This window comes from Geospiza fortis, unplaced genomic scaffold, assembly GCF_000277835.1.
Source record: "Geospiza fortis unplaced genomic scaffold, GeoFor_1.0 scaffold265, whole genome shotgun sequence".
Lineage (NCBI taxonomy): Eukaryota > Metazoa > Chordata > Aves > Passeriformes > Thraupidae > Geospiza > Geospiza fortis.
Window position 1 is genome coordinate 1,557,200 of NW_005054393.1, and position 13,634 is coordinate 1,570,833.

The 13,634-nt window shown below is 41.7% G+C and overlaps 1 protein-coding gene across 3 annotated transcripts in view; it reads right to left on the minus strand.

Moving 5' to 3' along the window:
- Nucleotides 1-13,634, minus strand: part of GLI3 (GLI family zinc finger 3) — a 206,277-nt gene that overhangs the window by 10,684 nt on the left and 181,959 nt on the right. For all 3 annotated transcript variants that reach the window (XM_031060865.1, XM_005425692.3, XM_031060866.1), the window contains 3 exons: nucleotides 4,829-4,978; nucleotides 4,075-4,239; nucleotides 1,006-1,296 (listed from right to left, as the gene is read on the minus strand). In XM_031060865.1, the coding sequence (XP_030916725.1) occupies nucleotides 1,006-1,296; nucleotides 4,075-4,239; nucleotides 4,829-4,978 (606 nt within the window). The remainder of the gene's footprint in view (nucleotides 1-1,005; nucleotides 1,297-4,074; nucleotides 4,240-4,828; nucleotides 4,979-13,634) is intronic.

Genomic DNA, 13,634 nt, shown 5'->3' on the forward strand with positions numbered 1-13,634 from the left:
AGTATTAACACTGAACAGTTTGAGCATAAGCCTTAGGCACAACATAGCAGTAAACTCATATTTCAGTGAGTAATCACTTTGAATTGCAGCATGATTAACAGTATGAGCAGAATTTGGAGGGCTCATATTTGTAATCCCCAAGGGCTGGATAAAGATGAATCATAGACCCAGATGGGGAAGAGGATGGAGTGGCTGCCTTTGAATTAACCCTTGTGAAGAGGGCAGATGGCATATGAAATTCAGGGAAATAAAAGAACTTGTGTATTTAAGATAGTGTCTCAAAAAATGGAACACAGTCCTTTCAACAGTTTAATGCAATACGTTAAGGTAAATCAGAGAAAAGACCTGCAGACTGTCAATTCAGCTTGATTTAGTTAAACTTGGACTAAGTTAACTTGAGTAAGTATCAGATAAACATAAGAGGTCACATCACAACAGAGATGTTATTAAAAGATGCCCATCTGCTGTTAAAGAAAGTCAATTCATCCTGCTTCAGTTTGATCCATGACCCAAAAGCCTCAAGCCCCTAAAATTTGATTGCTGCCCCAGGTTCTCCAAAAATTATCATCATCAATATCATCATTTTAGTCATTTGGACTTGTGGTTTGGTTTGGTTTTTTTCTTATTCTGGCTTTCAGTCTGCGAGATTCAGATCCGTCTTTCTTCTGGAAACAGAAGAGTGGAAAGAACTCTTCTTTTTTTTTTTTTTATGAAAACTCTGATTTTCTCATACTCTGCTTATTCTAGAAGATGGAGCTTTTTAAGAGAAACAATTATTGTGACAGTTGTCAGCACTGCACTTATTCTATATTGCATAGACTATTTGTAATCTTTTTATTTGGTACTTCTTAGGCTTTAAAAAGATTTTACAATGTAAACACAGAAGAAGAACTCAAAAAAACAGACCTTGTGAGCTAGAGTTTACAGACTTGAGCTTTCATAAAGGGGTTATTAATTGGTTGCAGGAAGAACAGGACAAAGGGAGTGGCAGGGTGTATTGCATACCATTGGTTTTTCTGACTTGACTGCTTTCACTTGGAGGCATTCTTCCCGCTTTGAGGTAGTGTTGCTGAGGTCCTTCTGCTCACCAATTGCACCCTGAGTCTGATGGCCTGGTGACCGGGTCTGAGAGTGGCTGCCTGGGTCCCTTGGTGGCGGAGGCCTTGGGTGGATGTCTCCCCGCTGCTTCTTGGTGACGTGTGCCTCCGGGCCGTGCACGGTCTTCACGTGCTTCCGGAGGGAGCTGGGGTCTGTGTAGCGCTTTGTGCAGCCCGGGATCTTGCACACATATGGTTTCTGACAATACACAAAACCCACCCATATCAGATTTTATTCCATGTGGGACTCCTGAAGAACTCCTTGGAGCACAGCTGCTGTCACAGTTATATGCTTTCACAGTGTTACCTAGTTTATGGTCTCTACAAATGAATCATAGAATGGTTTGGGTTGGAAGGAACCTTAAAGATTATCTAATTATCCACTCCCCTCCCAATATGGGCAGGGAAACCTTGGTCAAAGCCACATTCAAACCTGGCCTTGAACACTTCCAGGGATGGGGCATCCACAGCTTCTCTGGGAAAGCTCCACCAGTGTATCATTAGCCTCACACTAACCAGTTTCTTCCTTATAACTAATCTAAATCGACCCTCTTCCAGCTTAAAGCCATCATCCCTTGTCCTATCAAATTGTGACTGCACCTAGTTAAAACCATTAGCTTCCTTGGCTCAGAAGGTTGCAATTAGTGCTGCACACTTGATTGAGGGCAGAGTCTGTCCTGTCTCAACTGACACAGCTTTCACTTATATCTTAGCAGAAGGTAACTCAGCTATGCCAATTTATGAAGACTGCTTTAATTTTCAGCCCTGTCCCTTGCCCTCAGCAGTTTGATAGCATTCACAGTATGCCTAGTACCTACTACTAGACACCGAGAGAAACACCCCCTTTCAAGAGATGCTGGGCCATTTGTTCAGGCAGAATTAAGTGAGGAAGTATTTTTTTTCTGGCTCCTTCAAATCACCAGTACGATGTCAAAGCATAAGATACAGTGCCACGAACATTTTCATGTTGCAGCAATATATGCACTAGTACTATTATTACTGCTACTAGCATAACTCATCACTCATTTTTTATAAATCACTTTCTTCATCTGTGGATTTCTATAGTTCACTAAGCAATGTAGAATAAAGTCAATTTACTGTCTTATAAATTAACAAAGCCTTTTTTCTTGTATTATGAGGGGATTAGAAAGAAGAGCTGAGCACTTCCTAAATCTTTTAATTGCCTCAGGAAGCAAAGTACTGTTCACTCACTTTCATTACTGAATTGTTTCCAAGAAACTACTATTTTAAAGGGTTTTTTTATACTAACCTTCAAAAAATAGAAAGAGACCCTCATGTAGAGTTTCTCAGAGGGATTCTCACTCTGCTTACACACAGCACTGTGGAGCCTTTGACAAATATAGCTTCGCCATAGCTGTCTAAGGCCTGAGACTGCTTCCACTGACATCAGTGGAAAAATCCGTCCCATTTACATGAATAGGAGCAAAAATGAGCAATTTAGAGATGATGTTGAGCTACTGAGGCAGGTTTTCTCAGGTTGCTATGGAAGTACAAGTCACTTAGCTCTCCTCTGCATGACTAAGGCATATCGTCATCAAGATATGTTGGCTGCTTTTAAAGCTCTCTGTAGGTTACCTACTTAAAGCCAAAATGGCATGGCAAGCAAATGCTGAATTTGGTCTGTGCTTTTCATTGTATTCACATCACTCCACCAGTATATGTTGCCTTAAAAGATTAGCCTGTTTTGGTGTGAAGTAATGGCGAAGAAAATGTTTCATTTGTCCCTGTAGCTGCACCTATCAGAAATCATGGGCAGCATAAAATTTGGTTGGCTTACTGTTAGACACAAAATTAACACAGGGGTAGGTCACACCACTAAGTGTGAGAAGGTCTAACTCACCGACCAAGCAGCACACAGGTTGGTTCAGTGAATGAAAAAAGAAAGCTCAGGTAGCTATTGGCAAGACTTGGTGAACTTCCTTCTACCTTGCTGACCATTCATGAAATTGCTGCAGGGCTTCAGTGCCATTATTAGTTGGGCTGCTGAAAACACACATGGCAGAGATGAGAAAACTCAGAGATGTGCAATGCCCTCTGCTTCCTTCAGGACTGAAGAGATGCTGCAGGGTGGGCACTGGAAGAGGATGAACGCTCCCGAGAGATCTGCCTGTGTGCAGACCTGACAGACCCAACAGCCAGCTAGAGAAAGATACAAGCTGTGTGGAAATAGATATAGCTGCTATGGTATGTCCAGTACTCCCAGGTTTAGGCTAGAGGTGAAGGGACATGTCAAGGAGGAGACAGTGGACTCTGAGATGTGAGATTGATATAATGTGACTCTCTGTTAAACTTGAAATGGGGCAATAAAACATGGACAATGCAAGCAGATGGTGTGATTCCTGAAAAAGCAGGAAGCAGTAACAGGAAGCAGTAATAATGAGATGTTACACTGAGAGTTTGGAAACAGCTGTGACTACCACAGCTGGTTTCCTTGAGAAAGGTTGTACTTTCTCTGCTGCATCCTTAGTCCATGAGGTCTATTCAGGATGGAAAGTGAAAGAGGCCAGAGAAGAAGGAAAAGGCATAACTCAGAACTTAAACAGCAACCCATGATTTCAAATGTGGACACTGTGGCTGTCTGCAGCACCCCAAAGTATGCTGGGGAAGCTGCATCCCAGCAGATGCCTGGTGCCAACACAGACATGGGGATCGGTCCAGGCACTCAATGACCCCTTACAGCTCCAGAGGGAAAAATGATCCCGGCTTTACAGGGAAAACAAGATCTGTCCCTGGGTAATGCATGTGTTTCCATTAGACTCCCTCATTCAAAACTCTCCTACATGTAATAAAATGCCAGGTCTGTATGACATACTGTGCTGCTAAGAGGCATCCAGAACTTACATTCCTTTCAGGTGCTGAGGGTTGCTGTGCCTGTCCTGTAATACATTGCTATGACCACACTGTAAGTCTGTTTGACAATGAATTATATTCATCTTTTGAAGCTGTGCTTACTTACCTCATTGGAATGAGTCCTGTTTTGGTGCTTGGCCCTGTCAGATGCATTGGAGAAAGCTTTGTTGCAGCCTTCATGTTCACACACATACGGTTTCTCTCCAGTGTGAGATCTCAAATGGGTTTTCAAGTTTTCTAGTCTGGAGTAGGCCTTTGTACAACCTTCAAACTGCAGACAAGACATAAATCTGGTTTAGCTTTAATCTTTGGACTTGCAGGAAACAGCAAAAGTGGACTTATAAAAGTTTAGAAATTTTCCAGGCCTTCATAACTTTGACCAATGTAGTTTTGATTTAGAGGGTTTTAATTTTATCCAAGCAAACTCCACCACAGCTCAAGTAAAAATGCTTTCAGCATTATGTAAATCTTCTCTTACAGGAGAGCAGAGTATTTGTGTACTTTGACTAAGACTGAAATCCATTGTAAAGCCATCAGGAGCTGGTGGCCAGCAGTAATACCAAGCTCTGTAAGAGAAAGTGCCTTTAAATAATTAAGCAAACTGAGCCATGTTTAATAATGCCTTTTGGGGCTTCTTTGTACTTTAAACTTGAGGAAGTGGCCCAAATCATCCAGGGAATCCCCTATCCTAAAGCTTTTGTCATCTGGTTGTGCTGGATAACAAAGCAGACATGGCAGTCTCTTCTCCACAAGAGTCTGACAGATGAGCTCAGGGAATGCAGCGCTCATCCTGCCCTGTTTGTTCTCTGCACAGCCCCAGCTTCCCAGTTCAAACCTGGAGCTCAGGCCCCTTTACTTACAGTGCATTTGTGTGGCTTTTCCCCTGTATGTCTCCTCATGTGGACCACCAGCATATACTGGGCTTTGAAAGGTTTCTGCTCCCGGGAACAGTCTAGCCATCGGCACACAAACTCTTTCTTCTCACCGTGTATGTGGTCATTGTTGATATGCTGTTCAGGCAGAATAGAGGTGACATCTTAACAGAAATACAACGTCAGCTGCAGCCTTATTGTAATTTTGCATTGGAAGAGCACCAGAGATTCACGTGCGAACCAGGTCCTTGCAGTACCAAAAGAATAAGATCATCTGCACTTCCAAGTGACCACAGGGTTCAGATTATAGATCCTACTGGAAGTCCACTAAGGCAAATGATTTTTTTTTCTACTGAGATCAAAAGGCTTTGGATCAGGCCTCAGGGGTACAAGCTGATAAATGGGTCCTGGATAATCTCATGCACAGCTCCACTTGTGTGATTCACACTGGTTACTGCTTTTAAAGAGCAGGGAAACGTTACTTAAGTGCTGCTCAACATAAACAAGGTTTACAAAATCAGGCCTTTAGAAACATATCCTCCAACCTGAAAAATCAACAGAACTGCTAAACCAAGTTTCCACCCCAAATTTTAACTCACTCCCTGTTACCCCTATTTTCCTTCAGTAAATGTATTCGGTTCAGTAAATGTACAGGTCGTGGCAGCAGAAATAAACCCCTATACACTGTGAATATGAACCCTGAGTACAGAAGCATACATCAAGCCAGTTTTTGCCATTGCTTAGTCTGGCTCTGTCTGAATGTGTGTGGGAGTGACAGATGCCCCAGCCCTGCTGACTCACAGGCATGTCTTTCTGTGGTCAGTATCATCCATGTGAGTGTATCCAGAAGCAGGACAAGGCTGTGTACCTTGTACTCTTCCACAAAATTAGCTTGCTCTGTTTCTTTCACTAAGATCTAGTCCAGAAAAGCATTTAAAAATTGATTTAATTCTCTCTGTGTTTGAGTGGAAACAGGCAGGTGAAACAGGGACCACTTCAAAATTGGTTTGATTTTTTTTTAAAGGTTTAACTGTTTGAATTTTTTTGCACAGCTTTAGAAAACAAAAGAAGAGAAAGTACACCTGGACTTTCAGAGTCTTTTTTCCACTAGGAGCTGCCCGACTCATCCTCCCAGACTCTAGGAGAAATCATTCCACACTGCCGAACTTCTGTCATTGTGCCACTAGATGGCTGCATTACTCAGCGAATGACATTATTCCCACTAAGGTACCACCAAAAAATCTTTCCAGTTTTTATTCGATCACAGCACAGGGATGAAATCTGTATCTGTTCCATAATGGGCCTAAAGAAAATGCCAGCCATATAGAAACTCAGTACCTCATACTGGAACACAAAGAAGATAATCCCAATCTTTTCTGAAGTCTTGAAATCAGTCAGAAAGACACAAAAAATCACATATGTTCAAAATTATGCACCATTGCCATGGAAAATAGACATCCATTGCCTATAAAAGATGACAGCTTTTTTTCTGAAATTTTATTGCCATTTCTTAAAAGTTGTTATGGGGCTCAGGATGCATGAAGAGAGAGCAGAAGTGCTGGGCAACATACAACTCGTAATCTGCAAGAGTTAATGTTCCGAGTGCAGCTCTGTATTCACAGTACACACACCTGTGCCAGAAACATACACATGCCCTGAGCTGTGAAATGGCATCAAAAGAGTTCAATCAGGGCAATATGTGCTATTTCTTGAAAAAGAAAGAAGTAAAGGGACAAAATTAAATGCATTCAAGTAATTCATGGCCAAATCTCTCTGTAAACATTACAGACTGTGTATTATGTGGTTAAACCTACACAGCCACGAGGGGGATGAAACTTGAGTGTGTGACACAGGCTTTCCATTTGATACAAAAACCTCAAGGCTGGATCAATCACTTCACCACAGCACCTCCTTTTACCTCCTGCTGTGTGGACGCTCAGGCACCGTGGAGGCTCTTTCAGAGAAAATCTCCATAGGACAGTTTTTTCTCTTTGTCCCTGCAAACCAGCTTGCTCCCTGTGCTCTAGACCTCTAACCTTTAGCAGCATGAGAATCCTCTAAAACTGACCTTTCTCATGGGCCTAAAAGTCCTTTCCTCACTCCCTCCCCAGCCCAGGCTCACTGCAGCGTCTGACAAAACTTGCCCAGAGTGGTGATGATCATTTGCCTCTCTCCATCGCTGGCTTACCTGTCAAATATCTTGTGATCATCCTCTGGTCTCTCACAACTGTGGCCCTCCACACACATTTGCCCTGCTCTCTTATTCTATCAATCCTTTCCCAGACTCTCTGATCTTCCTACAATCAAACCCCTCTTTGTGCTGTTTTCCCTCATTGCTCTGATGCTGCAAGTGGCCCCTGAGAGCTCACCTGCAAATCCATCTCATTCTCATTCAACACCTCTGAGGATCCTCACCTTTAGGAAAAGCCTGCAATAAATGAGCCTGTGATCTGCTAATCTGGGTAATTTATTTGGTTCACAGGTGAGCTGCTTAATTGCTTTTTGCAGAGGGATCATATTTTAGCAGACCTTCAAATATGTTCAAATACTCAAAAGACTGGTCTGAAGGAAGACACCTACTAGAAAATCAGCACCAGCAGTGCTCTCAGGTAAGGAGATCCACAGTGTTTGTCATCCTGAGATTCAAACACCCTCACTTGCTCAAGTTATGATGAGAAAACTTGTCAGTCATCTGCTATGGACATATAGGCAGAACTACACAAATGCAAACCATGAACTAAATCTACACTGGGATTCTTTTACCATTATCATTTGGTAGAAAGAATGTGTAATTTTTGCGACATGTTTAAAGAGGAGGGAGGTCTCACTGTGCAAACAACATAATTTAGAAAAGTTCAGAAGTTTGTGACCTCTGGCATTCAGGTTCTTTGACTCAGATAATTACCTTTGGATTTTACACGGTGTTTTTGGCTCCCTGGTCTCTATTATGAGAGGAAATGAGCAGTTTTGAGCTTGTAAAACAAAGAACAGTCAGGAATAAGAGTATTATGCAAAGCAGAAGCTTTGGTACAGTACAATAAGGAATTATAGGGTTTCAATTTATAATCTGTTTGTAACCTTATTACACCCATGAAATGTCACATTCCAGGGACTAGATCAGAAGGATTTTTTTTTCCTGGTGAAATTGAATTTTGATGCAGTTTCAGGGTGTGAAAAGGCTTTTCTTTTAATTTTGTGGGCCCAAACCTGCAAGTTTTCTTATGTCCATAATCCTTATTACAGTAAATAGGCGCATGAAAGCCAATGATATTACTCCCTAGTGTCAGGTTTGCTAGCATAAGGCTCTGAGGCATCAGCTCTGTATTATTAAGAATTTCTGACCTGAAAAAAAAAAGCCCTCATTAAAAGCTGGAATTCTACAAGCTATCTCCCGTTGTACACAGCTCCAAAAAGCTGCTGAACAGGGGTCATTTGCAAAATACCAGTCACTTTCATGCTACTTCAATGCTTATTACCAAACCTCTGTTTGTCCTGGCTCATTTTCTATTCTTTAAAAAATGTTGTTATTATCATCCAGTTCCAAAACACCCTAAAACGAACAGAGGAAGCTGACCTAAATACTGATTTTCATCTTAGAATGACCTGCTTTTGAAGGAGGAAGCTCTGAGATGGATTTCAATTCCAGAGCATAAAACCCCACCAGATTAATTGAAATCAAGGCTGAAGTTTGCCTGAAGTTTTGCAATCTCAAAAACCAGAGGTAATGGGAAATTCAATCCACAGTATCCTGAAAGCATAAATGCTTACATGGTATGAAATACTATTGGAAAGGGAAAGCCTTAAATCATGCATGTTCTCATATAATCCATACCAACTGTACCTGTTACTCAATATTGTAGCAGATGAAGTGACACTGGAGGTAGGATCTGCAATAACCTTAGTGTTCCATTTCCCTCCTCCAAGAGGGTTTTTAGAAGAAAGGAGAATCTGCACACATCCTAGCTGACTGCATGGTACCCGTTAGCTATTCAACACATAAACAAAGGCCAAATGTGCTCTCACAGCAGTCAAACAGCAGGAGGAAAAGCCTCTCCATACCAGTGGAAAAACTTAGGAACATCAGAAAAAGAATGTCACTGCAACTGAGATTGCATCTGAAAGCAAAGTTCTTTTTGGCGGCAAGAGCAAATATTCTGGGAGAATCTCACATTTCTGTTTTCTAACCTAGACTTGCTACCCTAGAGTGTAGGAGGAAACTGGGAAGAGACCATGCTATATTGGTATAATGTGGTAAGTTAGTGGCCGAGTGAAATTGCCAAAATTAGGTTTAATTTCAGTTATACAATGACAATTTCAGACTTTTACCTTCTCACAGTTCTTTCCCTGTATTTTAAAAAACTAAAAAGGAGGTGCTAAATAACTTCTCACCAGATGTCACCACTGACATTAAGCAGAGGCAGCATTTAATCCATCTTCTAGCACAAATCTCCCCCTGTACTGTACTGCCACAAAAAGTCCCTCAAATCAGCAGAGCTGCTGCATTTGATGCATAGGGGACAAAGAGCAAAAGGTGAAGGGGCATTGCAGTGGAATGGCTGCTAAACACAGCTCATCCTGCAGCTGCACAAGAGAGATGTGGAGCCCACAGAGGACATGTGGCAGAGGCTGTGTCTGGCAGTACCAGACTGGAAAGCTCTGAAGCTGGTTTGGAAGGGGATTAGCTGTCCCTGACCTGCAAGGCCTGCAGGGAACACTTTTATTTCTGTTTTTGCATAGGGAATGTAGATTTGTCCTTAAGCCCACATACAGTTAGAAACGGGTTCCTGGTCATCAGGCCCATCCCCTCGCTATGGCAAGTCCCACTGCACATAATCCTGGTCACAAACAGAGCTTCAGCTTCTAAGTACCTTGGTGATCAAGGGTACTCCCTCAGGTCCCAGTGGAAGGTGCTTCTAGGAAGTCACTCTTCTGCTGGTTAGCAACTAATTTCTAGCTTCGATTTATTCACAGCCAATTTATATCCATTTGTTCTCGTGCCAACACTATTCTTTAGCTTAAACAGCTCTGCTTCCCTACAGAGTGTTTAGTTCTCTCCCTTCCCCACCCTAACTAACTGGCAGGCAGCATTCCCCTCTCTGTCTTCATTTGCTGGATTAAATAAACTAGTTCTTCTGGTGTTCTTTTCAATGACCAAGTCCTCATTCCCCCCTTAACCTGCTTTGGCTTGAGATGGGGAATTCTGAGTCCCATTTGTCATTTTGTTCCCAGATTCCCCATTGCCACTTTGAGAACTGTATTAGTCCATCAGTTGCTCTCTCAGCCTCTTCACCTGCTCTAGTACAACTTCAACCTTCTTGACCAGAATAGTGTGAAGTACACCAGGGCTCACCAGATGTGGTGTAACAGAACTCAAACTTTCCTGTCACCACTTAGGTGCAAGTACAGACCTCACATTCACTTTAGACTTGAGACTATTACCAAAGCCTCTGAGTACCTCATAGCTTGTGAATGTACCTCTCCTAACAACAAATTTCAGCAAAAATATCTTCAGCTATGGCCACAGTTGAGGCAGAGACTTAAGGTCCAGGAAAGCTAAAGGCCACATTCATAGAAGTTTTTAGATCTCTGATTCCCACTAAAAGTAGTCACTTGTTCATGAGTGGTGTGCATACTTCTGAGGTTCTTGACCTACACAGCTTCCTGAGCTAGCCAAGTGACTGTAAAAGAATATCAGTGCTCAGAACAGTGACAGGGCACCACTTAAGCAAGTCCCCAGTCTTGCCTGCTCCCCAGGGATGCAATATGTGACTCATCGCTGCTCCTTGTTCCCATTTTAGGTAGTCAGGCAACTGAGAGATGACATCAGACTGGCCTCCCTACCATCTCATTAACATCTTGATAAAGGTTGCCTCTATGATCCACAGCAAGATGAACAGACAAAAGCATTGTAAAAAAGTCAGGATATAAAGGAGGTCCTGGTGAGCCAGGAAATCTCCTGTGACAATAGAAATCTCATTGTGAGGAGGAAAAAAATGCATCTCCATGGAGTGAAATCCTCAGCAGACTTCTCGGACGCATTCCAATCACTGCAATCGAGTCTCTCTCTAACCTCTGTGACTTTCTGTTAAAACAATGCATGCATTTTAATTTCCTCTTATCTGATGGAAAATAGGTATAGATCCTGTCTGTCCTTTCCCAACTAAACATTTTGCAGGCACACCAAGCCAAATAGCTTCAAGAGACCAATGTCTGCTCCTTGCTGCTTGAGTTGAGAATATACTTTTGACCCCATGTCCTTAGGGTGGCAAAAGTACTTAAGCCATTTTTAGTTCCAGAGATGGAAGAAGCACTTAAACTGCTTTAAGCCCTTATGGTGGCATAAACACTTAAGCTGGTTGCAGTTCCTAAAGCCAGGTGGAAGCTATGGCTATAGATGAAGAATTCTGCACTTCCAAATAGGCACATGCCTGTGGAGAAGCTCAGTCAACTATCTCCAATCCTGCTTCCTTTCCTTTGGAAGCACTTATTGTTATTTTATTAGAGTTCTTGATGCTGTCTTTCATACTTTATGGAAGATTTAAGAAATGCTGTTGTGACAGATCTCTGCTAATGCTGATTAGCAACATGAGAATTTATACAATTTGCTGATCTGGCCTAAACAGGTCAGTGCCTCCACAGTCTTGACACCTTTACTAAAATGGAATACACACAGTTAAGACCATCTGGATCTTAAAAGCACTGCGCAGCAATTTCCATGGTGTATAATGAATACACTAAATTGCCTGTGCACTGCACTCTTCACCTCAGTGTTTGATCTTGTCACTCAGCCTCTACACTTAATTTTCAACATTTTCCACTATTAACAAATGAAGCCCCTTGTTCCCTGTAGATATGGTCATGATTGAAAACTTAAATGAAGAGTAGTGGCATGCCACATTTCATAATCAGATATTCTTGGGTTACATGTGAGAGGACTGTGGCTTTTTTTAATGGCTGTAGGGGTTTAACACTAGCCAACAACTACCTACCAGGTTCACGCCCACCAGCCCCTGCCAGCAAGGATGGGGTGAATTGGAAAAAGGTAAAATCCATGGGTTGAGATAAGAATAGTTTAAAATCCAAAATAAAAACTATAATAGCACTAATAGTGACAATGATGAAAAGGGAGATAAGAACAGGGACATGAATAACAGCCAATAGAAAAAAGCAACGCACAATACCCTGGGTCACCACCTGCTCACTGATGCCCAGCACACCCTGAGCAGCAATTGGTCATCCCAGCCAACTTCCCCCAGTTTATATCCTATCCTATAATGTTCTGTGGTATGGAATATCCCTTTGGTCAGCCTGGGTCAGCTGTTCCCAGCTGTGTACAGTCTCAGCTTCTTGTGCACCTGTTCCCTGGCAGAGCATGGGAAACTGAAAAGTCCTTGACTTTGCTCAGCAACAACTAAAACATCTGTATGTTATCAATCTTACTCTCATACTGAATCCAAAATATAGAATGTACCAGCTATTAGGGAGAAAATTAACTCTATCTCAGCCAAGACCAAGATAAAAGCATTGCAAAATTAAATATATATACTGCAAATATTTGTAACTCCAGTGTGACTAAAAATGTTTTACTCATTAAGAAAAAAAAATTACTACATAAAGTTAGTTTCAGTTAAAAAATTGGCTACTTCAAAAAGGAGTGAAGCATGTGGAAAAATGGGAAATGTAACTTACCTATTTTACAAACTTAACATTTGAACTCTGTGTCCATGATTGTTAATACTTAATTATAAGAACAAAAAAGAGACTCCAGTCAGCACTCCAGCTGAATTCATGCTTGAAGCTCATTTATTACTGTGCTGTTCTGGATACCCATTTCTGTACCTTGAGAACTGGCAACAGCAGTCAATGTAGAAAGGGAGGAATCAAAATTAGAAGCCCTAAGTCAACTGAAAAATTATGATGATTTATAACTTGAGATAACCCGTGTATGTAGAAGGACAGGCATGACAGGCACAGGAGAAGGGCAGCATGGAAACCAGTGGCTGGAAGAGAGGATGGAAACAGTAAGAAAGGAGGGCTCCAGTGTCTGAGGAAGCATTCCCAAATAAATGGTAGACTGAAGGGAACCTCAGAGATATTGCAACAAACAACTGGGGTCAACAGCTTTCTTGGACCAGCGCTGGCAGCTGTTGCCACTGGGAGAAGACTGGGTTTACAGTCATATATAAAAATTCAGTAAAGATCTGGGGTTCAGTGTAACACATGGGAAGAGACTGTCCCTGTTTCATGGAGCACACAAGTTCAGAAGCAAGGAATGCACAAAGGCCAAGAGCAATCAAACTAATAATGAACTTTTGCATTTTGTGGAGTTCACTGTACTCCTGAGCAGGAATCATCCTTTTGCCTCAAATGGTGTCTAAGCAAGCCATGGTGAATCAAATGACTTTTTACATATGGGATTGGATAAGTTTTGTTCTCTAAATGTGAAACTGTATTACTAATAAACAGGAATATGCTAATTCAAAGGACACAGCTCACCGGGACTGTTTGCTTTTCACCTTCCTCCTTCAGCTGAAAATATAGGTCTGATTTTTTTTTAATCTCTCTGTCCTAACAGCAGCAATAAAATTTCTAAATCCCCCAGTTAAAGAAGAAAAAAAAAAGATATTTTTTTTCTGCTTCTCCTTTTGTTCTCTTGCAGTAAATCCTGTAGTCGTCTTCGTTGCCTATCAATAGGTTAAACATATCCAACTTGTATGTTTAAATGCTAAAGACAGAGAAGTCCCCATGGATACGTCAATCATTGGCTCTTGTACAAAGAAAATACTGTATTTTG